The sequence below is a fragment of the Pristiophorus japonicus genome, chromosome 17 (assembly GCF_044704955.1).
Source record: "Pristiophorus japonicus isolate sPriJap1 chromosome 17, sPriJap1.hap1, whole genome shotgun sequence".
Lineage (NCBI taxonomy): Eukaryota > Metazoa > Chordata > Chondrichthyes > Pristiophoridae > Pristiophorus > Pristiophorus japonicus.
In genome coordinates, this window is record NC_091993.1 from 128,017,449 (window position 1) to 128,043,354 (window position 25,906).

General features: G+C 51.1%; 1 protein-coding gene across 1 annotated transcript in view; it reads right to left on the reverse strand.

Annotated features, from left to right (window-relative positions):
* Positions 1-716: 716 nt before the first annotated feature.
* Positions 717-25,906, reverse strand: part of LOC139228095 (synaptophysin-like protein 2) — a 34,678-nt gene continuing 9,488 nt past the window's right edge. The window contains exons 3-6 of the mRNA XM_070859278.1: positions 13,744-13,865; positions 11,205-11,406; positions 5,579-5,770; positions 717-2,175 (exon numbers count right to left, since the gene is read on the reverse strand). Coding sequence (XP_070715379.1) covers positions 2,050-2,175; positions 5,579-5,770; positions 11,205-11,406; positions 13,744-13,865 — 642 coding nt within the window. The 3' untranslated portion in view covers positions 717-2,049. The remainder of the gene's footprint in view (positions 2,176-5,578; positions 5,771-11,204; positions 11,407-13,743; positions 13,866-25,906) is intronic.

The window sequence follows — 25,906 nt, forward strand, 5'->3', positions numbered from 1 at the left end:
TAGTTTTCACCTCTCGGTTAATTCTTGTAATTTTGACATCCGTCCCTCCGCTAACCCCGCTGGGTGACGGAGGGCATTACACCGTGAGCTGATGACTGGGTGTCAGCAGTGGCCATTGATGGGTGATTGAAGGCACCACCATTCTCACCATCTCCCACACACACACACAATGAAACTTTCCACAAATTTTATTTCAATTGCATAATTTCAAGCCATCCAAAGATTACATTTTCCCCGAGCGTTAAGGTCACAGTTTGTCGACACAAGCAGGAAGCTGTTTGCACGCCTGATCAGCGGGAGTGTGACAATCACACACACAGACGCTCACGCTTGTTGCAAGGGCGTGGCTCTCTGCTCACAGATTGCGTCCATTCGAAAAATCTCAATGTTTTGTAAACCAGCTCCCCGAGAAACAGGAAACATTTGTAGCTCATGAGGCCAGTGTTTGGAGTGAATGATCAGACAAGCAGTTAACTGGCTCTGAAGGAAGTGCTAATACCCCTCCCACCCTCATGTGCAACCGTCACCCAGTAATGTGCTACGCAATAACCCCCCCCCACCCCTGGATCTAACTTAGTAGCTCCCCCCCTCCCCCATAACTGAACAATCTACATCCCCTCAAGTGCTCCTGAACCCATTTAATTAGCCCCTCCGCCTCCCAAGGTTTTCTAGTCCCTAGGAGACCCCGCCTCCCTCTCTCCCCCACCCTCCTGCCCCCCTCCCTCTCTCCCCCACCCTCCTGCCCCCCTCTCCCTCAGGCGATACTTGCCTGTTGGTGTTTCCCACCGTAGACAGCGACCGTTTGGCGGTCAAGCAGCTGATGTTTGCAATGATTGGACAGAATGAAAGCAGAACGTCGACTCCCAGCACTCCAATGGATCGTTTTGTTTTAAAAACATGCTCGGCTCACAAATCCACATCCCGCCCCCCCGACCAAACTCAGGCAAGCCACATCGTCTAGAGAACGTTTCAGCCTCAAGGTAAACATGCATCGATTTCCAATCATCGGACATCAACACACCGGGAGCCAAACACAACACATCAGGGCACAAAAAAACTCCAAAATTCTTAACAGTAACAAGAGTGAAACACGGCAAATTTGGTGGTGGGAGGGGGGGAGGGGGAGGGTTCTCAAAATGCAAAGAGCTCCAGTATTATTTTTGTTTTGTTTTACTGAGCAATTGCTCCCATGGCATTGTCCAAAGGAAGCCGGGCGATAGTGTTTTACAGTGCTGTGGTGGAGCCCGCTTTAAGGTCGACCAGTCAGGAAACATGGGCGGTGGTCACCGAGAGTTCAATTGCATGTGGGCAGTACACTTGCACTTTTTAGGCTCCAAATCAGGAAATAAAATACAGCCCGAAGTGACTGGCTTTCTTTCTTCCTCCACCCTCCCCTCCTTCCCCTGTACTTTTCACACTCTGTCACATCGGAAGTATTTTACATCTGTAATAGATTCACTCTCTACTCTTAAAGTGATAATGTTACCGGATTGGCCAGCCCCGAGATACGGAGTTACCCACTCTGAGGCCTGGAGTGAGCGGCGTCCCAGTATTTTCAAATAAATTACAAAGATTAACATTTGTTGTTCCGATATTGGCTAAAGCTCATCGGAGAATACCTCGCAATTGGGGATGATTTGAATGCAATAAGCGCTCTCTATAAAAGAGTCAGTGTCGGGGGGAGGTGCATGGGGCCACGTAATCATTGGGCGGGGGGTTTGTGGGGCAGGATAGTGAGGTCACGGCTCAATGGGCCTCCCTCCCACTCCCCTCTCGGCCGTGTGGCGACTCACGCACTTCCCCAGGAACCCGCACGGTCACGTTACTGGGCAGTTTGGATTGAGAGAGAGACAGAAGCGATAATCCGATGATCTGACTGGCTTTGGATTTGAAGCATCCGTTGGGTTAGGCGGCTGGAGGCTGACCATGTGGCCCGACTCTGCCCCGAGGCATCTGAACGAGGGTCTTCTGTAACAGGATGAGGGGGATAGAGGGGGGAGCAGGGCATGGGAACGGGGGGGCGGGAGAACAGGGCAGCTGAAGGTCAGATCAGTACTTCACATTGGGGCCTTCCTCAGCATCACCCTGTGGAATAGCCGGCTGGTGCCAAGAGGTTTCTTTATAGGCAAACCAGCTGTTGCCCACCCACAGGATGAAGTTCATGAAGCCAAATATCTGCAGAGAGAGACAGAGAAAAAGAGAATTAACAGCCCATTTTCAGAAATCATGATCAGTGAAATACGTCTGCAAACATAAGAACATAAGAAATAGGAGCAGGAGTAGGCCACCTGACCCCTCGAGCCTGCTCCGCCATTCAATAAGATCATGGCTGATCTGATCATGGACTCAGCTCCACTTCCCTGCCCGCTCCCCATAACCCTTTACTCCCTTATCGCTCAAAAATCTACCTATCTCCACCTTAAATAGATTCAATGACCCAGCCTCCACAGCTCTCTGGGGCAGAGAATTCCACAGATTTACAACCCTCAGATAATAAATTTCTCCTCATCTCAGTTTTAAATGGATGGCCCATTATTCTGAGATTATGTCCCCTAGTTCTAGTCTCTCACATCAGTGGAAATATCCTCTCTGCATCCACCTAGTCGAGCCCTCTCATTATCTTATATGTTTCGATAAGATCACCTCTCATTCTTCTGAACTCCAATGTGTAGAGGCCCAACCTACTCAACCTATCCTCATAAATCAACCCCCTCACGTCCAGAATCAACCTAGTGAACCTTCTCTGAACAGCCTCCTTAAGTATATCCCTCCTTAAATACGGAGACCAAAACTGTACGCAGTACTCCAGGTGTGGCCTCACCAATACCCTGTACAGTTGTAGTAGGACTTCTCTGCTTTTATACTCTATCCCCCTTACAATAAAGGCCAACATTCCATTTGCCTTCCTGATTACTTGCTGTACCTGCAGACTAACTTTTTGTGTTTCATGAACAAGGACCTCCAGGTCCCTCTGTATTGCAGCACTTTGCAATTTTTCTCTATTTAAATTATAATTTCCTTTTCTATTTTTTCTGCCAAAGTGGATAACCTCACATTTTGCCACATTATACTCTATCTGCCAAATTTTTGCCCACTCACTGAGCCTGTCTATTTGTTGTGTCCTCCTCACAATTTGATTTCCCAACCATCTTTGTATCATCAGCAAATTTGGCTACATTACACTCGGTCCCTTCATCCAAGTAAATAGTTGAGGCCCCAGCACCGATCCCTGCGGCACCCGACTAGTTACTGTTTGCCAACTGGAAAATGACCCATTTATCCCAACTCTCTGTTTGAACAAATACTTTGGTTCTGTCTTCACGAAGGAAGACACAAATAACCTTCCGGAAATACTAGGGGACCGAAGGTCTAGTGAGAAGGAAGAACTGAAGGATATCCTTATTAGGCGAGAAATTGTGTTAGGGAAATTGATGGGATTGAAGGCCGATAAATCCCCGGGGCCTGATAGTCTGCATCCCAGAGTACTTGAGGAAATGGCCCTCGAAATAGTGGATGCATTGGTGATCATTTTCTAACAGTATCGACTCTGGATTAGTTCCTATGGACTGGAGGGTAGCTAATGTAACACCACTTTTTAAAAAGGGAGGGAGAGAGAAAACGGGTAATTATAGACCGGTTAGCCTGACATCAGTGGTGGGAAAATGTTGGAATCAATTATTAAAAATGAAATAGCAGCGCATTTGGAAAGCAGTGACAGGATCAGTCCAAGTCAGCATGGATTTATGAAAGGGAAATCATGCTTGACAAATCTTCTGGAATTTTTTGAGAATGTAACTAGTAGAGTGGACAAGGGAGAACCAGTGGATGTGGTATATTTGGACTTTCAAAAGGCTTTTGACAAGGTCCCACACAAGAGATTGGTGTGCAAAATCAAAACACATGGTATTGGGGGTAATGTACTGGCACGGAGAGAGAACTGGTTGGCAGACAGGAAGCAGAGAGTCGAGATAAACGGGTCCTTTTTAGAATGGCAGGCAGTGACTAGTGGAGTGCCGCAGGGCTCAGTGCTGGGACCCCAGCTCTTTACAATATACATCAATGATTTGGATGAAGGAATTGAGTGTAATATCTCCAAGTTTGCAGATGACACTAAACTGGGTGGCGGTGTGAGCTGTGAGGGGGACGCTAAGAGGCTGCAGGGTGACTTGGACAGGTTAGGTGAGTGGGAAAATGCATGGCAGATGCAATATAATGTGGATAAATGTGAGGTTCATCAGTCATTGAAAGTTGGCATGCAGGTACAGTAGGTGGTGAAGAAGGCAAATGGTATGTTGGCCTTCATAGCTAGGGGATTTGAGTATAGGAGCAGAGAGGTCTTACTGCAGTTGTACAAGTCCTTGATAAGGCCTCACCTGGAATAGTATGTTCAGTTTTGGTCTCTTAATCTGAGGAAGGACGTTCTTGCTATTGAGGGAGTGCAGCGAAGGTTCACCAGACTGATTCCCGGGATGGCTGGACTGACATATAAGGAGAGACTGGATCAACTGGGCCTTTATACATTGGAGTTTAGAAGGATGAGAGGGGATCTCATAGAAACATACAAAATTCTGACGGGACGTGACAGGTTAGATGCGGGAAGAATGTTCCCGATGTTGGGAAGTCCAGAATCAGGGGACATAGTCTTAGGATAAGGAGTAGGGCATTTAGGACTGAGATGAGGAGAAACTTCTTCACTCAGAGAGTTGTTAACCTGTGGAATTCCCTGCCGCAGAGAGTTGTTGATGCCAGTTCATTGGATATATTCAAGAGGGAGTTAGATATGGCCCTTACGGCTAAGGGGATCAAGGGGTATGGAGAGAAAGCAGGAAAGGGGTACTGAGGGAATGATCATCCATGAAATTATTGAATGGTGGTGCAGGCTCGAAGGGCTGAATGGCCTACTCCTGCACCTATCTTCTATGTTTCATCTTCTATGTTTTCTGTTAGTTAGCCAATCCTCTATCCATGCTAATATATTACCCCCAACCCAGTCAACTTTTATCTTGTACAATAACCTTTTATGTGGCACCTTGTCAAATGCCTTCTGGAAATCCAAATACACCACATGCACTGGTTCCCCCTTATTTCACTGTTTATTTTGACTACTGTGTAATTATTTCATTTGTAAGTAAATTTAACTCATCAGTTTTAGCCTGAACATCATGGTTTGATTGTGCGATATGAAGATAGATGGCAGAATGTTGGACGAGATGTTAAACCGAGGCCCCGTCTGCTCTCTCAGGTGGACATAAAAGATCCCATGGCGCTATTTCGAAGAAGAGCAGGGGAGTTAGCCCGGTGTCCTGGGGCCAATATTTATCCCTCAATCAACATAACAAAAACAGATTATCCGGTCATTATCACATTGCTGTTTGTGGGAGCTTGCTGTGCGCAAATTGACTGCCGTGTTTCCTACATTACAACAGTGACTACGCTCCAAAAGTACTTCATTGCCTGTATAACGCTTTGAGACGTCCTGAGGTGATGAAAGGCGCTATATAAATGCGAGCAGCAAGGCAGCAGCTGTCCGGCCCAGAACCCTCGGAGCCCCGGCACCCTGTGCACGCCCGACACTTACCACGGATGCGTTAAGGCGTCCCATGGGGGGCAGAGCACCTGCTGTGCAGACCACGGCCTGTCGCTGGCACGCACTGACACCACCGATCAGAACGTTCGGTTTCGTCGCGTTCTTAACGTCGGTTAGACCTTGTGCCCAGGCCGAGGAGCAGACCAGCCAGAGGAAAGCGAAAAGTGCAGTCATGACCAGGTCCTAGGAGAGAGACAGAGGGAGAGAGAGAGATATTTTAGTTACAAAGAGCAAACAGTGTCAAAATCACCACTTCTAACTGGGAGATTAACAGCAGATCCAACAAGAAAAGATTATTACTATTCACCAACTTTACCCTCTACGTTTGATTCGTAGACGCTCCACTTGACTTCAGTCAAGCATAAAAACTTCCCGTGAAAAGGGTGCGGAGATTTACCACAATGGTCCGGGGGATGAGGGACTTCAGTTATATGGAGAGACTGGAGAAGCTGGGGTTGTTCTCCTGTCAGCTGTGGCTCAGTGGGCAGCACACTCGCCTCTGAGTCAGAAGGTTGTGGGTTCAAGTCCCTCTCCAGAGACTTGAGCACAAAGATCCAGGCTGACACTCCCAGTGCAGTACTGAGGGAGTGCTGCACTGTCGGAGGTGCCGTCTTTCGGATGAGACGTTAAACTGAGGCCCCGTCTGCTCTCTCAGGTGGATGTAAAAGATCCCACGGCACTATTTCAAAGAAGAGCAGGGGAGTTCTCCACGGTGTCCTGACCAATATTTATTCCTTAATCAATATAACAAAAAACAGATTATCTGCTCATCACATTGCTGTTTGTGGGAGCTTGCTGTGCGCAAATTGGCTGCAGTGTTTCCTACATTACAACAGTGGCTGCACTTCAAAAGTACTCCATTGGTTGTAAAGCGCTGAAAGACGTCTGGTGGTCGTGAAAGGCGCTATATAAATGCAAGTCTTTCTTTCTTTTCCTTAGAGCAGAGAAAGGGAGATTTAATAGAGGTGTTCAAAATCATGAGGGGTTTCGATAGAGTAATCAGGAGACACTGTTTCCAGGGGCAGGAGGGTCGGTAACCAAAGGGACACAGATTGTCGATCATCGGCAAAAGAACCCGAGGGGGAGATGAGGAGAAACATAGAAACATAGAAAATAGGTGCAGGAGTAGGCCATTCAGCCCTTCGAGCCTGCACCGCCATTCAATATGATCATGGTTGATCATTCCTTCAGTACCCCTTTCCTGCTTTCTCTCCATACCCCTTGATCCTTTAGCCATAAGGGCCATATCTAACTCCCTCTTGAATATATCCAATGAACTGGCATCAACAACTCTCTGCGGCAGGGAATTCCACAGGTTAACAACTCTCTGCGTGAAGAAGTTTCTCCTCATCTCAGTCCTAAATGGCCTACCCCTTATCCTAAGACTACGTCCCCTGGTTCTGGACTTCTCAACATCGGGAACATTCTTCTTGCATCTAACCTGTCCAGTCCCGTCAGAATCTTATATATTTCTATGAGATCCCCTCTCATCCTTCTAAACTCCAGTGAATAAAGGCCCAGTCGATCCAGTCTCTCCTCATATGTCAGTCCTGCCATCCCGGGAATCAGTCTGGTGAACCTTCGCTGCACTCCCTCAATAGCAAGAACATCCTTCCTCAGACTAGGAGACCAAAACTGAACACAATATTCCAGGTGAGGCCACACCAAGGCCCTGTACAACTGCAGTAAGACCTCCCTGCTCCTATACTCAAATCCCCTAGCTATGAAGGCCAACATACCATTTGCCTTCTTCACCGCCTGCTGTACCTGCATGCCCACTTTCAGTGACTGATGAACCATGACACCCAGGTCTCGTTGCACCTCCCCTTTTCCTAATCTGCCGCCATTCAGATAATATTCTGCCTTCGTGTTTTTGCCCCCAAAATGGATAACCTCACATTTATCCACATTATACTGCATTCTGCCATGCATTTTCCCACTCACCTAACCTGTCCAAGTCACCCTGCAGCCTCTTAGCGTCCTCCTCACAGCTCACACCGCCACCCAGCTTAGTGTCATCTGCAAACTTGGAGATACTACACTCAATTCCTTCATCTAAATCATTAATGTAAAGAGCTGGGGGTCCCAGCACTGAGCCCTGAGGCACCCCACTAGTCACTGCCTGCCATTCTGAAAAGGACCCATTTATCCTGACTCTCTGCTTCCTGTCTGACAACCAGTTCTCTATCCTCGTCAGTACATTACCCCTAATACCATGTGCTTTGATTTTGCACACCAATCTCTTGTGCGGGATCTTGTCAAAAGCCTTTTGAAAATCCAAATACACCACATCCACTGGTTCTCCCTTGTCCACTCTACTCGTTACATCCTCAAAAAATTCCAGATTTGTCAAGCATAATTTCCCTTTCATAAATCCATGCTGACTTGGACCCATCCTGTCACTGCTTTCCAAATGCGCTGCTATCTCATCCTTAATGATTGATTCCAACATTTTCCCTACTACTGATGTCTATAATTACCTGTTTTCTCTCTCCCTCCTTTTTTAAAAAGTGGTGTTACATTAGCTACCCTCCAGTCCATAGGAACTGATCCAGAGTCGATAGACTGTTGGAAAATGATTACCAATGCATCCACTATTTCTAGGGCCACTTCCTTAAGTACTCTGGGATGCAGACTATCAGGTCCCGGAGATTTATCGGCCTTCAATCCCATCAATTTCCCTCACACAATTGCCAGCCTAATAAGGATTTCCTTCAGTTCCTCCTTCTCACTAGACCCACTGTCCCCTAGTACATTCGGAAGGTTATTTGTATCTTCCTTCGTGAAGACAGAACCGATGTATTTGTTCAATTGGTCTGACGTTTCTTTGTTTTTTAATGCAGGAAGTTGTTGTGATCGGGAAAGTGCTGCCAGGGGCAGATTCAATAGTAACTTTCAAAAAGGAATTGGATAAATAACTGAAGGGGAAAATTTCTCAACATTTACTCTCCCCTATTGTTACGTCCAAAATGATTTTTAAAAATTCATTCCTAGGATGTGGGCGTCGCTGGCAAGGCCGGCATTTATTGCCCATCCCTAATTGCCCCTTGAGAAGGTGGTGGTGAGCCGCCTTCTTGAACCGCTGCAGTCCGTGTGGTGAAGGTGCTCCCACAGTGCTGTTCGGGAGGGATTTCCAGGATTGTGACCCAGCGACGATGAAGGAACGGCCGATATATTTCCCAGTCAGGATGGTGTGTGACTGGGAGGGGAACGTGGAGGTGATCGGGTTGGAGGTGGAGATGTACCGTTATTAAAAAGGGAGAACGGGATAGACTGGCTAATTACAGGCCAGTCAGCCTAACCTCGGTAGTGGACAAATTGTTGGAAAAAATTCTGAAAGACCGTATTAATCATCATTTAGAAAGTCATGGATTAATTAAGGACAATCAGCATGCATGTGTTCAGGGGAGGTCATGTTTGACTAACTTGATTGAATTTTTTGAGGAGGCAACCAGAAGGATTGGTGAGGGCAGTGCGTTTGATGTAATCTACATGGATTTTAGCAAGACTTTTGACAAGGTCCCACATGGCAGACTGGTCAGGAAGGTTAAAGCCCATGAAATCCAAGGCAAAGTGGCAAGTTGGATCCAAAATGGCTCAGAGGCAGGAAGCAAAGGGTAATGGCTGATGGGTGTTTTTGTGACTGGAAGGTTGTTTCCAGTGGGGTTCCGCAGGGCTCAGTACTTAGGTCCCTTGCCTTTTGTAGTATATATCAATCATTTAAACTTGAATGTAGGGGGTATGATTAAGAAGTTTGCAGATGAAACTAAAATTGGCTGTGTGATAATGTAGACTGCAGAAAGATAACAATGAACTGGTCAGGTGGGCAGAACAGTAGCAAATGGAATTCAATCCGGAGAAGTGTGAGGTAATGCATTTGGGGAGGGCTAACAAGGAAAGGGAATACACATTAAATGGTAGGATACTGAGAAGTGTCGTGGAACAAAGGGACCTGGGAGTGCAGGTCCACAGATCCCTGAAGGTAGCAGGCCAGGTAGATAAGGTGGTTCAGAAGGCATACGGAATACTTGCCATTATTAACCGAGGCATAGAATACACGAGCAGGGAGGTTATGCTTGAACTGTATAAAACATTGGTTAGGCCACAGCTGGAGTACTGCGTGCAGTTCTGGTCACCACATTACAGGAAAGATGTGATTGCACTGGAGAGGGTACAGAGGAGGTTTACGAGGATGTTGCCTGGGCTGGAGAATTTTAGCCATGAGGAAAGATTGGATAGACTGGGTTTGTTTTCTTTGGAACAGAGGAGGCTGAGGAGAGACCTCATTGAGGTGTATAAAATTATGAGGGGCCTGGATAGATGGGTAGGAAGGAACTGTTTCCCTTAGCAGAGGGATCAACAATCAGGAGGCACAGATTGAAAGTAATTGGTAGAAGGATCAGAGGGGATTTGAGGAAAATATTTTTCACCCAGAGGGTGGTGGGGGTCTGGAACTCACTGCCTGAAAGGGTGATAGAGGCAGAAACCCTCACCACATTTAAAAAGTACCTGGATGTGCACTTGAAGTGCCGTAACCTGCAGGGCGACGGACCGAGAGCTGGAAAGTGGGATTAGGCTGGATAGCTCTTTGTCAGCCGGCGCAGACACGATGGGCCGAATGGCCTCCTTCTGTGCTGTAAATTTCTATGATTCTTAACAAGTTCTTTTTCCGTAAACTTTCCCTTGTCAATAGTTTCACTCGTTACTACATTTGCTATTCCACCAAGTGAAGATTCTAATTCTAGGTCCGCACCAATCTCCCACCGTAAAACGGAGGAGGATGGATACTCAGATGTTTCCCGCTGTGGAACTTGTTATTAACTGATGAAAATTCTCAAATATATACATCAGTGTGCACTAGAACGTGGGAATGGTAGCACAGTGGTTATGTCACTGGAACAGTAACCCAGAGGCCTGGACTAATGATCCGGAGACATGAGTTCAAATCCCACCACGGCAGCTGGGGAATTTAAATTCAGTTCATTAAATAAATCTACAATAAATCGCTAGTGTCAGTCATGGTGACCATGAAACTACCGAATTGTCGTAAAAACCCGTCTGGTTCACTAATGTCCTTTAGGGAAGGAAATCTGCCGGTCTGGCCTATAGGTGACTCCAGACCCACAGCAATGTCGTTGACTCTGAAATGGCGGCTCACCACCACCTTCTCGAGGGCAGTTAGGGATGGGCAATAAATGCCGGCCTTGCTGGTGATGCCCACATCCCACGAACAAATTTTTTAAAATTAGTTTTATTGAATTGACTAAACTAACCATTGTCTTAATTCAACAGTTACATCCAAATTGACTTGTGCTTCCTTACTTAATGGACAGAAGCTAAAGGTTATTACTATAACAATACAAAGAGAAATTACTGGCAGTGTATCATAGACCCAGAAATTTACAGCACGGAAGGAGGCCATTCGGCCCATCGTGCCGATAGCACAAGAGCTATCCCAGCCTAATCCCACTTTCCAGCTCTCGGTCCGTCGCCCTGTAGGTTACGGCACTTCAAGTGCACATCCAAGTACTTTTAACGTATAATATTGTACTAGCAGACTTGGGGAAAGTCTGATTAACCATTTCCTTACACCAGGCCACGTGGTTCAGGCACTTACAGCAATCGGCAGGTATTTGTTCTGCTGGTAAAGGCTTTGGTAACCCACATACAGCACCAGTGCCGCTGTACAGTAGAGGAAAGTAAACACGCCGATCGTGACAAAGAACTCTGCCGATGAGGAGAAGTCCCCGCTGAGATACAGGGTGTTGTCAGCGGTAACATTCTCGCAGGTGATTGCTTGGTAAGAAATCAGATTTAACCTGCAACACAAGACCAGAGAGGGGGTTAGAAATGGTCACAAGGATGGTATCAGGGCAGAGTGGCTCCACAGATCAGGGAAGTCTGGACAGGTTTGCGCCTTGCTGCAGCAAAGAGGATGCGGGTTGAGCTGACAGGTCTCGCCAGGACAGATGTGGAGTCTCCACATGTGGGCGTGTCCACAACTAGGGGCCATCGATATAAGATAGTCACCAATAAATCCAATGGGGAATTCAGGAGAAACTTCTTTACCCAGAGAGTGGTGAGAATGTGGAACTCGTTGAACAATAAGGGAGTCAAGGGTTATGGGGAGCGGGCAGGGAAGTGGAACTGAGTCCATGATCAGATCAGCCACGATCTTATTGAATGGCGGAGCAGGCTCGAGGGGCCAAATGGCCGACTCCTGCTCCTATTTCTTATGTTCTTAGATTACAACAGGGAGGGGTTGAGGCGAATAGTATCGATGTATTTAAGGGGAAGCTGGATAAACACACGAGGGAGAAAGGGATAGAAGGATATGGTGATGGGGTGAGATGGAGAGGGGTGAGATGGAGAGGGGTGGGAGGGGGCTGGTGTGGAGCATAAACCCCGGCACGGAGCGGTGGGCCCAATGGCCTGTTCCTGTGCCGTACATTCTCTGTAATTCGATGTAAAAGACACCAGATTTGAGAAAATCGGAGACCAATCAACTTTCGATTTGCTTCTTTCAGGAGGGAAAGGCTGGTGTGAAGATTGTAGGACCAGTGGGTGCCGTGGCTTTTGGGAAGGGGCAGATTTTCAACCCAAGGGCCAAGAAGAGCGACCCTGCTTGACAATGTTTCCCCCTTCTTGCAGGGAGACCCCGCCACAGGGGGAGACCCCCCAGGCCCCAGCATGGCACCACCACAGTGACTCGACCGAGAGGAGGAACCCAGTGACATTCAGGGACATGGGCACGAAACATGGTCACGGCTTGCATGCTCTCACCCACTGTCCCATCACATCCAATTTACTGATAGATCTTTAACATTGATGGAAGGTCACATGACAATATAACCTTTGACCCCCCACAGTACGTGGCTCCAAATGCAGAACACAAAATATTGGTGTCCTGTCTTTAGGAAATTAAATGTCGATTCTGGAGTAGGCTCAGATCTAAACCCTTGTTTTTTTTTATAATTAATTCATTCTCAGGACGTGGGTGTCGCTGGCAAGGCCGGCATTTATTGCCCATCCCTAATTGCCCCTTGAGAAGGTGGTGGTGAGCCGCCTTCTTGAACCGCTGCAGTCCGTGTGGTGAAGGTGCTCCCACAGTGCTGTTAGGGAGGGAGTTCCAGGATTTTGACCCAGTGACGATGAAGGAACGGCCGATATATTTCCAAGTCGGGATGGTGTGTGACTGGGAGGGGAACGTGGAGGTGGTGGTGTTCCCATGTGCCTGCTGCCCTTGTCCTTCTAGATGATGGAGGTAATTACAAACAAATCCGCTAATCCCTGTAAAATCCAACACTTCACCTATTCCAAACTGTATTGGGTATCACTCTCGCCTCTGAGTTAGAAGGTTGTGGGTTCAAGTCCCAGTCCAGGAAGATGAGCGCAGTGCCGAGGGAGCGCCGCACTGTCGGAGGGGCAGTGCCGAGGGAGCGCCGCACTGTCGGAGGGGCAGTGCCGAGGGAGCGCCGCACTGTCGGAGGGGCAGTACTGAGGGAGCGCCGCACTGTCGGAGGGGCAGTGCCGAGGGAGCGCCGCACTGTCGGAGGGGCAGTGCCGAGGGAGCGCCGCACTGTCGGAGGGGCAGTGCCGAGGGAGCGCCGCACTGTCGGAGGGGCGGTACTGAGGGAGCGCCGCACTGTCGGAGGGGCAGTGCCGAGGGAGCGCCGCACTGTCGGAGGGGCAGTGCCGAGGGAGCGCACTGGAGATCCTGACTTTCAAAAAAGGCAATGAACCAATGAATCTGAGTGTTTCATTGGTAAACTGACCTCTCGTGCAGCCCTGCATCCTTCGCCCCACCACTGGCGGCTGTGCCTTGAGCCGGCTAAGCTCGAAGCTCTGGAACTCCCTCCGGAACGTTGGGGCGGTGAGGAACTGTACGCAGAGGTTTTGGAGGAGACTTCTGACAGTGCGGAGAGAGTGAGCGACAGGGCGAGGGGAGTTAGGTGGAGAGTATCACGAGTGTGCGTGGAGCCACGGTGACTGGAGGTTCTCCCATCGATGGTAGTGTGAGTGGGGGCGGGGGGTTTGAGCAGCGACGCGGGGCCGGGGAAGGTTCTGTGTTGCTCCCCTCCCTAATCCTGCCCCCGCCCCGCCAGGGTGGGATTACGGATGAGAGCTACACAGCGGCAAAGCCCGGCGAGCCCCACCTGAACGGATAACTAAAATGGACGGTGATCAGCTGCGCCTTCTTCTCGTGCTGACACTTAACGGACGCCACACTCTCCCCCGAGTAACCACCACACGTGGCAAAGGCGAACACAGCAAAGATCTGCAGAGACAAACAAAAAAACTCTGAATAAAGACAAGAATTACACGGAATTTACATGAAACAGGCCGTTCGGCCCAACCAGTCCATGCCGGTGTTTATGCTCCACTCGAGCCTCCTCCCGTCTTTCCTCATCTAAATCTATCAGCATAACCCTCTATTCCCTTCTCCCCCATTGGCTTGTCCAGCCTCCCCTTAAATACATCGATACTATTCGCCTCAACCCCTCCCTGTGACAGCGAGTTCCACATTCTCACCGCTCTCTGGGTAAAGAAGTTTCTCCTGAATTCCCGATTGGATTGATTAGTGACTGTCTGATATTGATGGCCCCTGGTTCTGGTCTCACCCACAACTGGAACCATCCTCTCTACGTCTACCCTATCGAACCCCTTTATCATTTTAAAGAGCTCTGTGAGGTCATCCCTCGGCCTTCTCTGTTCCGGCGAAAAGGGCCCCAGGCTGTTCAATCGTTCCTGATAGTTATAATCTCTCAGCTCTGTATCATCTGTGTAAATCTTCTTTGCACCATCCATTTATAATCTGGCGACCAGAACTGTGCACATGAGGTCCGACCCAAAACTGAGAAATGATGGTGTGGTGGGATCACTAACAGCAAGCGCTCTTACTTTACATAAAGCCACAGGGTCAGAGGACAAAAGGGGTTATAACCAGACACAGCACAGGACAAGCAACTACAACAGGTCAGTGCCTGTTAGCAAATCCTCCGACAACAGGAAGGATTGCTTTCTATAGATTGTCATCACTTAGAGGGAAGTGTTTACAGTGCAACAATGGGCTCAAAGTACAGGCCGGAGACCGGAGACCAAATACCCATGGTCCTCATCGAACAGACTGCTCCACATTCCACATCCCTGGGCCGGGGGGGGGAGGGGGTGGGGGGGGGGGGGGAAGAGAGGGAGGGAGGGAGGAAGGGAGGCAGACAGAGAGGGAGGGAGGGAGGCAGACAGAGAGAGAGGGAGGGAGGCAGACAGAGAGGGAGGGAGGGAGGCAGACAGAGAGGGAGGGAGGGAGGCAGACAGAGAGGGAGGGAGGGAGGGAGCAGACAGAGAGGGAGGGAGGGAGGGAGGCAGACAGAGAGGGAGGGAGGGAGGGAGGCAGACAGAGAGGGAGGGAGGGAGGGAGGCAGACAGAGAGGGAGGGAGGGAGGGAGGCAGACAGAGAGGGAGGGAGGCAGACAGAGAGGGAGGGAGGCAGACAGAGAGGGAGGGAGGCAGACAGAGAGGGAGGGAGGCAGACAGAGAGGGAGGGAGGCAGACAGAGAGGGAGGGAGGGAGGCAGACAGAGAGGGAGGGAGGGAGGCAGACAGAGAGGGAGGGAGGGAGGCAGACAGAGAGGGAGGGAGGGAGGGAGGCAGACAGAGAGGGAGGGAGGGAGGCAGACAGAGAGGGAGGGAGGGAGGGAGACAGAGAGGGAGGGAGGGAGGCAGACAGAGAGGGAGGGAGGGAGGCAGACAGAGAGGGAGGGAGGGAGGCAGACAGAGAGGGAGGGAGGGAGGCAGACAGAGAGGGAGGGAGGGAGGCAGACAGAGAGGGAGGGAGGGAGGCAGACAGAGAGGGAGGGAGGGAGGCAGACAGAGAGGGAGGGAGGGAGGCAGACAGAGAGGGAGGGAGGGAGGCAGACAGAGAGGGAGGGAGGGAGGCAGACAGAGAGGGAGGGAGGGAGGCAGACAGAGAGGGAGGGAGGGAGGCAGACAGAGAGGGAGGGAGGGAGGCAGACAGAGAGGGAGGGAGGGAGGCAGACAGAGAGGGAGGGAGGGAGGCAGACAGAGAGGGAGGGAGGGAGGCAGACAGAGAGGGAGGGAGGGAGGCAGACAGAGAGGGAGGGAGGGAGGCAGACAGAGAGGGAGGGAGGGAGGCAGACAGAGAGAGAGGGAGGGAGGGAGGGAGGCAGACAGAGAGGGAGGGAGGGAGGGAGGCAGACAGAGAGGGAGGGAGGGAGGCAGACAGAGAGGGAGGGAGGGAGGCAGACAGAGAGGGAGGGAGGGAGGCAGACAGAGAGGGAGGGAGGGAGGCAGACAGGGAGGGAGGGAGGCAGACAGAGAGGGAGGGAGGGAGGCAGACAGAGAGGGCGGGAGGGAGGCAGACAGAGAGGGAGGGAGGGAGGCAGACAGAGAGGGAGGGAGGGAGGCAGACAGAGAGGGAGGGAGGGAGGCAGACAGAGAGGGAGGGAGGGAGGCAGACAGAGAGGGAGGGAGGGAGGCAGACAGAGAGGGAGGGAGGGAGGTAGACAGAGAGGGAGGGAGGGAGGCAGACAGAGAGGGAGGGAGGGAGGCAGACAGAGAGGGAGGGAGGCAGACAGAGAGGGAGGGAGAGAGGCAGACAGAGAGGGAGGGAGGGAGGCAGACAGAGGGAGGGAGGGAGGCAGACAGAGAGGGAGGGAGGGAGGAGAGGGAGGGAGGGAGGCAGACAGAGAGGGAGGGAGGGAGGCAGACAGAGAGGGAGGGAGGGAGGCAGACAGAGAGGGAGGGAGGCAGACAGAGAGGGAGGGAGGGAGGCAGACAGAGAGGGAGGGAGGGAGGGAGGCAGACAGAGAGGGAGGGAGGCAGACAGAGAGGGAGGGAGGGAGGCAGACAGAGAGGGAGGGAGGGAGGGAGGCAGACAGAGAGGGAGGGAGGGAGGGAGGCAGACAGAGAGGGAGGGAGGGAGGCAGACAGAGAGGGAGGGAGGGAGGCAGACAGAGAGGGAGGGAGGGAGGCAGACAGAGAGGGAGGGAGGGAGGCAGACAGAGAGGGAGGGAGGGAGGCAGACAGAGAGGGAGGGAGGGAGGCAGACAGAGAGGGAGGGAGGGAGGCAGACAGAGAGGGAGGGAGGGAGGCAGACAGAGAGGGAGGGAGGGAGGCAGACAGAGAGGGAGGGAGGGAGGCAGACAGAGAGGGAGGGAGGGAGGCAGATAGAGAGGGAGGGAGGGAGGCAGACAGAGAGGGAGGGAGGGAGGCAGACAGAGAGGGAGGGAGGGAGGCAGACAGAGAGGGAGGGAGGGAGGCAGACAGAGAGGGAGGGAGGGAGGCAGACAGAGAGGGAGGGAGGGAGGCAGACAGAGAGGGAGGGAGGGAGGCAGACAGAGAGGGAGGGAGGGAGGCAGACAGAGAGGGAGGGAGGGAGGCAGACAGAGAGGGAGGGAGGGAGGCAGACAGAGAGGGAGGGAGGGAGGCAGACAGAGAGGGAGGGAGGGAGGCAGACAGAGAGGGAGGGAGGGAGGCAGACAGAGAGGGAGGGAGGGAGGCAGACAGAGAGGGAGGGAGGGAGGCAGACAGAGAGGGAGGGAGGGAGGCAGACAGAGAGGGAGGGAGGGAGGCAGACAGAGAGGGAGGGAGGGAGGCAGACAGAGAGGGAGGGAGGGAGGCAGACAGAGAGGGAGGGAGGGAGGCAGACAGAGAGGGAGGGAGGGAGGCAGACAGAGAGGGAGGGAGGGAGGCAGACAGAGAGGGAGGGAGGGAGGCAGACAGAGAGGGAGGGAGGGAGGCAGACAGAGAGGGAGGGAGGCAGACAGAGAGGGAGGGAGGCAGACAGAGAGGGAGGGAGGCAGACAGAGAGGGAGGGAGGCAGACAGAGAGGGAGGGAGGCAGACAGAGAGGGAGGGAGGCAGACAGAGAGGGAGGGAGGCAGACAGAGAGGGAGGGAGGCAGACAGAGAGGGAGGGAGGCAGACAGAGAGGGAGGGAGGCAGACAGAGAGGGAGGGAGGCAGACAGAGAGGGAGGGAGGCAGACAGAGAGGGAGGGAGGCAGACAGAGAGGGAGGGAGGCAGACAGAGAGGGAGGGAGGCAGACAGAGAGGGAGGGAGGCAGACAGAGAGGGAGGGAGGCAGACAGAGAGGGAGGGAGGCAGACAGAGAGGGAGGGAGGCAGACAGAGAGGGAGGGAGGCAGACAGAGAGGGAGGGAGGCAGACAGAGAGGGAGGGAGGCAGACAGAGAGGGAGGGAGGCAGACAGAGAGGGAGGGAGGCAGACAGAGAGGGAGGGAGGCAGACAGAGAGGGAGGGAGGCAGACAGAGAGGGAGGGAGGCAGACAGAGAGGGAGGGAGGCAGACAGAGAGGGAGGGAGGCAGACAGAGAGGGAGGGAGGCAGACAGAGAGGGAGGGAGGCAGACAGAGAGGGAGGGAGGCAGACAGAGAGGGAGGGAGGCAGACAGAGAGGGAGGGAGGCAGACAGAGAGGGAGGGAGGCAGACAGAGAGGGAGGGAGGCAGACAGAGAGGGAGGGAGGCAGACAGAGAGGGAGGGAGGCAGACAGAGAGGGAGGGAGGGAGGCAGAGAGGGAGAGACAGGGAGAGAGAGAGAGACAGGGAGAGAGAGAGAGACAGACAGGGAGAGAGAGAGAGAGACAGGGAGAGAGAGAGAGAGACAGGGAGAGAGAGAGAGACAGGGAGAGAGAGAGAGACAGGGAGAGAGAGAGAGACAGGGAGAGAGAGAGAGACAGGGAGACAGAGAGAGAGACAGGGAGAGAGAGAGAGAGAGAGAGAGACAGGGAGAGAGAGAGAGACAGGGAGAGAGAGAGAGAGAGACAGGGAGAGAGAGAGAGACAGGGAGAGAGAGAGAGACAGGGAGAGAGAGAGAGACAGGGAGAGAGAGAGAGGGAGAGAGAGAGAGAGACAGGGAGAGAGAGAGAGAGACAGGGAGAGAGAGAGAGAGACAGGCAGAGAGAGAAAGAGAGACAGGGAGAGAGAGAGAGAGAGAGAGACAGGGAGAGAGAGAGAGACAGGGAGAGAGAGAGAGAGAGAGACAGGGAGAGAGAGAGACAGGGAGAGAGAGAGAGAGAGACAGGGAGAGAGAGAGGGAGAGAGAGAGAGAGAGACAGGGAGAGAGAGAGACAGGGAGAGAGAGAGCCAGGGAGAGAGAGAGACAGGGAGAGAGAGAGACAGGGAGAGAGAGAGACAGGGAGAGAGAGAGACAGGGAGAGAGAGAGACAGGGAGAGAGAGAGAGAGACAGGGGGAGAAAGAGAGAGACAGGGAGACAGAGAGAGAGAGAGACAGGGAGACAGAGAGAGAGAGAGGCAGAGCGAGAGAGAGGCAGAGAAAGAGAGAGGGAAGGCAGAGAGAGAGAGAGAGACGGGGAGAGAGAGAGAGACTGGGAGAGAGAGAGAGAGAGAGACGGGGAGAGAGAGAGAGAGAGAGAGACTGGGAGAGAGAGAGAGAGAGAGAGAGAGAGACTGGGAGAGAGAGAGAGAGAGAGAGAGAGAGACTGGGAGAGAGAGAGAGAGAGAGACGGGGAGAGAGAGAGAGAGACGGAGAGAGAGGGAAGGCAGAGACAGAGAGAGAGAGAGAGAGAGAGAGAATCAAATGGTGTTTTAAAAATCCATGGGAAGTGTATTGACGGCATCAGGCCTGTTCAGATCCTGGAACAACAGTTGTGAGCTGAAGATAACCGCGAGTCCCCAAGCCTGTGCCAGCCCGGGATAGGGAGGGTTAATCTGCATGTGGTGCCATACCCAGCTCTGACTGTTGTTTTGCAAAGTGCAGTCGCAGCGGCTAATAATAGCCAGATAATGGAGAGCTACGACGGCAGCAAGCACTGAGATCACACGCACTGGCGCAAATCACACACTCCACAAGCTAAATATAACTTCACACACAGGAGGGGGGGGCACACTGGGGCCCAAGCCGTCAGTCAGGGAACGCAGAGTCTGGTACAGGATCCAATTGAACATGCTGCTTTGTACCCATCGCAGGAGGTGGCTGATGGGAGGGCAACATGTGTCCTCTCTCTCTGCCTGCCCCACCCACCCACCTCTCTCTCTCTCTCTCTCTCCCTGCCTCTGCCTCTCTCTGCCTCTCCTCGGCTGAGATGCCGAGACCTATTGGATACGGATCCATATGAACCCTGCCAGTGAGGTTCTGTGGAGAGTTCGATCTTGCACCATCCTCTTCTCCACCTATGTCTTTAAGTGGGGGGTTTCATAGGAATTAGGAGCAGGAGTCAGCCATTCGGCCCCTTGAGCCTGCTCCGCCATTCAATAAGATCATGGCTGATCTTCGCCCTTAACTCCACTTTCCCGCCTGATCCCCATATCCCTTCATAGAAACATAGAAAATAGGTGCAGGAGTAGGCCATTCGGCCCTTCGAGCCTGCACCACCATTCAATGAGTTCATAGAAACATAGAAACATAGAAAATAGGTGCAGGAGCAGGCCATTCAGCCCTTCTAGCCTGCACCGCCATTCAATGAGTTCATGGCTGAACATGAAACTTCAGTACCCCCTTCCTGCTTTCTCGCCATAACCCTTGATCCCCCGAGTAGTAAGGACTTCATCTAACTCCCTTTTGAATATATTTAGTGAATTGGCCTCAACTACTTTCTGTGGTAGAGAATTCCACAGGTTCACCACTCTCTGGGTGAAGAAGTTTCTCCTCATCTCGGTCCTAAATGGCTTACCCCTTATCCTCAGACTGTGACCCCTGGTTATGGACTTCCCCAACATTGGGAACATTCTTTCTGCATCTAACCTGTCTAAACCCGTCAGAATTTTAAACGTTTCTATGAGGTCCCCTCTCATTCTTCTGAACTCCAGTGAATACAAGCCCAATTGATCCAATCTTTCTTGATAGGTCAGTCCCGCCATCCCGGGAATCAGTCTGGTGAACCTTCGCTGCACTCCCTCAATAGCAAGAATGTCCTTCCTCAAGTTAGGAGACCAAAACTGTACACAATACTCCAGGTGTGGCCTCACCAAGGCCCTGTACAACTGTAGCAACACCGCCCTGCCCCTGTATTCAAATCCCCTCGCTATGAAGGCCAACATGCCATTTGCTTTCTTAACCGCCTGCTGTACCTGCATGCCAACCTTCAATGACTGATGTACCATGACACCCAGGTCTCGTTGCACCTTCCCTTTTCCTAATCTGTCACCATTCAGATAATAGTCTGTCTCTCTGTTTTTACCACCAAAGTGGATAACCTCACATTTATCCACATTATACTTCATCTGCCATGCATTTGCCCACTCACCTAACCTATCCAAGTCACTCTGCAGCCTAATAGCATCCTCCTCGCAGCTCACACTGCCACCCAACTTAGTATCATCCGCAAATTTGGAGATACTGCATTTAATCCCCTCGTCTAAATCATTAATGTACAATGTAAACAGCTGGGGCCCCAGCACAGAACCTTGCGGCACTCCACTAGTCACTGCCTGCCATTCTGAAAAGTACCCGTTTACTCCTACTCTTTGCTTCCTGTCTGACAACCAGTTCTCAATCCACGTCAGCACACTACCCCCAATCCCATGTGCTTTAACTTTGCACATTAATCTCTTGTGTGGGACCTTGTCGAAAGCCTTCTGAAAGTCCAAATATACCACATCAACTGGTTCTCCTTTGTCCACTTTACTGGAAACATCCTCAAAAAATTCCAGAAGATTTGTCAAGCATGATTTCCCTTTCACAAATCCATGCTGACTTGGACCTATCATGTCACCATTTTCCAGATGCACTGCTATGACATCCTTAATAATTGATTCCATCATTTTACCCACTACTGAGGTCAGGCTGACCGGTCTATAATTCCCTGTTTTCTCTCTCCCTCCTTTTTTAAAAAGTGGGGTTACATTGGCTACCCTCCACTCCATAGGAACTGATCCAGAGTCAATGGAATGTTGGAAAATGACTGTCAATGCATCCGCTATTTCCAAGGCCACCTCCTTAAGTACTCTAGGATGCAGGCCATCAGGCCCTGGGGATTTATCTGCCTTCAATCCCATCAATTTCCCCAACACAATTTCCCGACTAATAAAGATTTCCCTCAGTTCCTCTTCCTTACTAGACCCTCTGACCCCTTTTATATCCGGAAGGTTGTTTGTATCCTCCTTAGTGAATACCGAACCAAAGTACTTGTTCAATTGATCCGCCATTTCTTTGCTCCCCGTTATGACTTCCCCTGATTCTGACTGCAGGGGACCTACGTTTGTCTTCACCAACCTTTTTCTCTTTACATACCTATAGAAACTTTTGCAATCCGCCTTAATGTTCCCTGCAAGCTTCTTCTCATACTCCATTTTCCCTGTCCTAATCAAACCCTTTGTCCTCCTCTGCTGAGTTCTAAATTTCTCCCAGTCCCCAGGTTCGCTGCTATTTCTGGCCAATTTGTATGCCACTTCCTTGGCTTTAATACTATCCCTGATTTCCCTAGATAGCCACGGTTGAGCCACCTTCCCCTTTTTATTTTTACGCCAGACAGGAATGTACAATTGTTGTACTTCATCCATGCGGTCTCTAAATGTCTGCCATTGCCCATCCACAGTCAACCCCCTAAGTATCATTCGCCAATCTATCCTAGCCAATTCACGCCTCATACCTTCAAAGTTACCCTTCTTTAAGTTCTGGACCATGGTCTCTGAAATTACTGTTTCATTCTCCATCCTAATGCAGAATTCCACCATATTATGGTCACTCTTCCCCAAGGGGCCTCGCACAATGAGATTGCTAATTAATCCTCTCTCATTACACAACACCCAGTCTAAGATGGCCTCCCCCCTAGTTGGTTCCTCAACATATTGGTCTAGAAAACCATCCCTTATGCACTCCAGGAAATCCTCCTCCACCGTATTGCTTCCAGTTTGGCTAGCCCAATCTATGTGCATATTAAAGTCACCCATTATAACTGCTACACCTTTATTGCATGCACCCCTAATTTCCTGTTTGATGCCCTCCCCAACATCCCTATTACTGTTTGGAGGTCTGTACACAACTCCTACTAACGTTTTTTGCCCTTTGGTGTTCTGCAGCTCTACCCATATAGATTCCACATCATCCAAGCTAATGTCTTTCCTAACTATTGCATTAATCTCCTCTTTAACCAGCAATGCTACCCCACCTCCTTTTCCTTTTATTCTATCCTTCCTGAATGTTGAATACCCCTGAATGTTGAGTTCCCAGCCCTGATCATCCTGGAGCCACGTCTCCGTAATCCCAATCACATCATATTTGTTAACATCTATTTGCACAATTAATTCATCCACCTTATTGCGGATACTCCTTGCATTAAGACACAAAGCCTTCAGGCTTGTTTTATTAACACCCTTTGTCCTTTTAGAATTTTGCTGTACAGTGGCCCTTTTTGTTCTTTGCCTTGGGTTTCTCTGCCCTACACTTTTCCTCATCTCCTTTCTGTCTTTTGCTTTTGGCTCCTTTTTGTTTCCCTCTGTCTCCCTGCATTGGTTCCCATCCCCCTGCCATATTAGTTTAAATCCTCCCCAACAGCACTAGCAAACACTCCCCCTAGGACATTGGTTCCAGTCCTGCCCAGGTGCAGACCGTCCGGTTTGTACTGGTCCCACCTCCCCCAGAACCGGTCCCAATGCCCCAGGAATTTGAATCCCTCCCTGCTGCACCACTGCTCAAGCCACGTATTCATCTGCGCTATCCTGCGATTCCTACTCTGACTATCACGTGGCACTGGTAGCAATCCCGAGATTACTACTTTTGAGGTCCTACTTTTTAATTTAGCTCCTAGCTCCTTAAATTCGTTTCGTAGGACCTCATCCCTTTTTTTGCCTATGTCGTTGGTACCAATGTGCACCACGACAACTGGCTGTTCTCCCTCCCATTTCAGAATGTCCTGCACCCGCTCCGAGACATCCTTGACCCTTGCACCAGGGAGGCAACATACCATCCTGGAGTCTCGGTTGCGGCCGCAGAAACGCCTATCTATTCCCCTCACAATTGAATCCCCTATCACTATCGCTCTCCCACTCTTTTTCTTGCCCTCCTGTGCAGCAGAGCCAGCCACGGTGCCATGAACTTGGCTGCTGCTGCCCTCCCCTGATGAGTCATTCCCCTCAACAGTACCCAAAGCGGTGTATCTGTTTTGCAGGGGGATGACCGCAGGGGACCCCTGCACTACCTTCCTTGCACTGCTCTTCCTGCTGGTCTTCCATTCCCTATCTGGCTGTGGACCCTTTCCCTGCGGTAAGACCAACTCACTACACGTGATACTCACGTCATTCTCAGCATCGTGGATGCTCCAGAGTAAATCCACCCTCAGCTCCAATTCCGCAACGCGGACCGTCAGGAGCTGGAGGCGGATACACTTCCCGCACACGTAGTCGTCAGGGACACCGGAAGTGTCCCTGAGTTCCCACATGGTACAGGAGGAGCATAACACCCGACCGAGCTCTCCTGCCATGACTTAACCCTTAGATACACTTAAACTGGTAATAACAATGTTAAAAGTTACTGACCAATATAAGAAGAAAAAGAAAAACTACTCACCAATCACCAGCCAATCACTTACCCCCTAGGCTGTGACGTCACCTTTGTTTTTTTGCCTTCTCCCTGTAGCTGCACCGGTACGCCTCTCGCCGACCCCGGACTCGCGCTGCTCCGAGCTCCCGCCTCCTCGACTGACTGCTCGAACTGCTCGACTCCCGCTGGCCTTTATAGGCCTCTCGCCGACCCCGGACTCGCGCTGCTCCGAGCTCCCACCTCCTCGACTGACTGCCCGACTCCCGCTGGCCTTTATAGGCCTCTCGCCGACCCCGGACTCGCGCTGCTCCGAGCTCCCGCCTCCTCGACTGACTGCCCGACTCCCGCTGGCCTTTATAGGCCTCTCGCCGACCCCGGACTCGCGCTGCTCCGAGCTCCCGCCTCCTCGCTGAACATGTAACTTCAGTACCCCATTCCTGCTTTCTCGCCATACCCCTTGATCCCCCTAGTAGTAAGGACTTCATCTAACTCCTTTTTGAATATATTTAGTGAATTGGCCTCAACAACTTTCTGTGGTAGAGAATTCCACAGGTTCACCACTCTCTGGGTGAAGAAGTTTCTCCGCATCTCGGTCCTAAATGGCGTACCCCTTTCCTTAGACTGTGACCCCTGGTTCTGGACTTCCCCAACATTGGGAACATTCTTCCTGCATCTAACCTGTCTAAACCCATCAGAATTTTAAACGTTTCTATGAGATCCCCTCTCATTCTTCTGAACTCCAGTGAATACAAGCCCGGTTGATCCAGTCTTTCTTGATATGTCAGTCCCGCCATCCCAGGAATCAGTCTGGTGAACCTTCGCTGCACTCCCTCAATAGCAAGAATGTCCTTCCTCAAGTTAGGAGACCAAAACTGTACACAATACTCCAGGTGTGGCCTCACCAAGGCCCTGTACAACTGTAGCAACACCTACCTGTCCCTGTACTCAAATCCCCTCGCTATGAAGGCCAACATGCCATATGCTTTCTTAACCGCCTGCTGTACCTGCATGCCAACCTTCAATGACTGATGGACCATGACACCCAGGTCTCGTTGCACCTCCCCTTTTCCTAATCTGTCACCATTCAGATAATAGTCTGTCTCTCTGTTTTTACAACCAAAGTGGATAACCTCACATTTATCCACATTATACTTCATCTGCCATGCATTTGCCCACTCACCTAACCTATCCAAGTCACTCTGCAGCCTCATAGCATCCTCCTCGCAGCTCACACTGCCACCCAACTTAGTGTCATCTGCAAATTTGGAGATACTGCATTTAATCCCCTCGTCTAAATCATTAATGTACAATGTAAACAGCTGGGGTCCCAGCACAGAATCTTGCGGTACCCCACTAGTCACTGCCTGCCATTCCCCTAGACTCCAAAAATCTATCAATCTCAGCCTTGAATATACTCAACGACTGAGCCTCCACAGCCCTCTGTGAAAAAAATTCCTCCTCATAGTCCTAAATGACCGACCCCTTAACCTGAGACTGTGACCCCTGGGGAAACATCCTCCCTGCATCTACCCTATCAAGCCCTGTAAGAATTGTATACAGATCAGGAACTGGAAGCTGGGCTGATTTCACCTCTCCTTAATTACAACTCTCGGGCACTGAGGCCAATTATAGCGCCCCCTACTGTTGACCGAGGCCAGCTGACAGCTTAGGTGCCTGGCCTGTGCTGTCATCTGCCTGGATTCTACGGATCAGTCCCACACCAGGAGTGGGTCCAAGTATCACCTTGCCCCACATGCTCATCATTAACTGAACTTGGGGCAAATATTGAACGCAGGAATCTGCAAGGAAGAACTATGGACCTTTAAACCCCCGGATAAAGCAAATATCT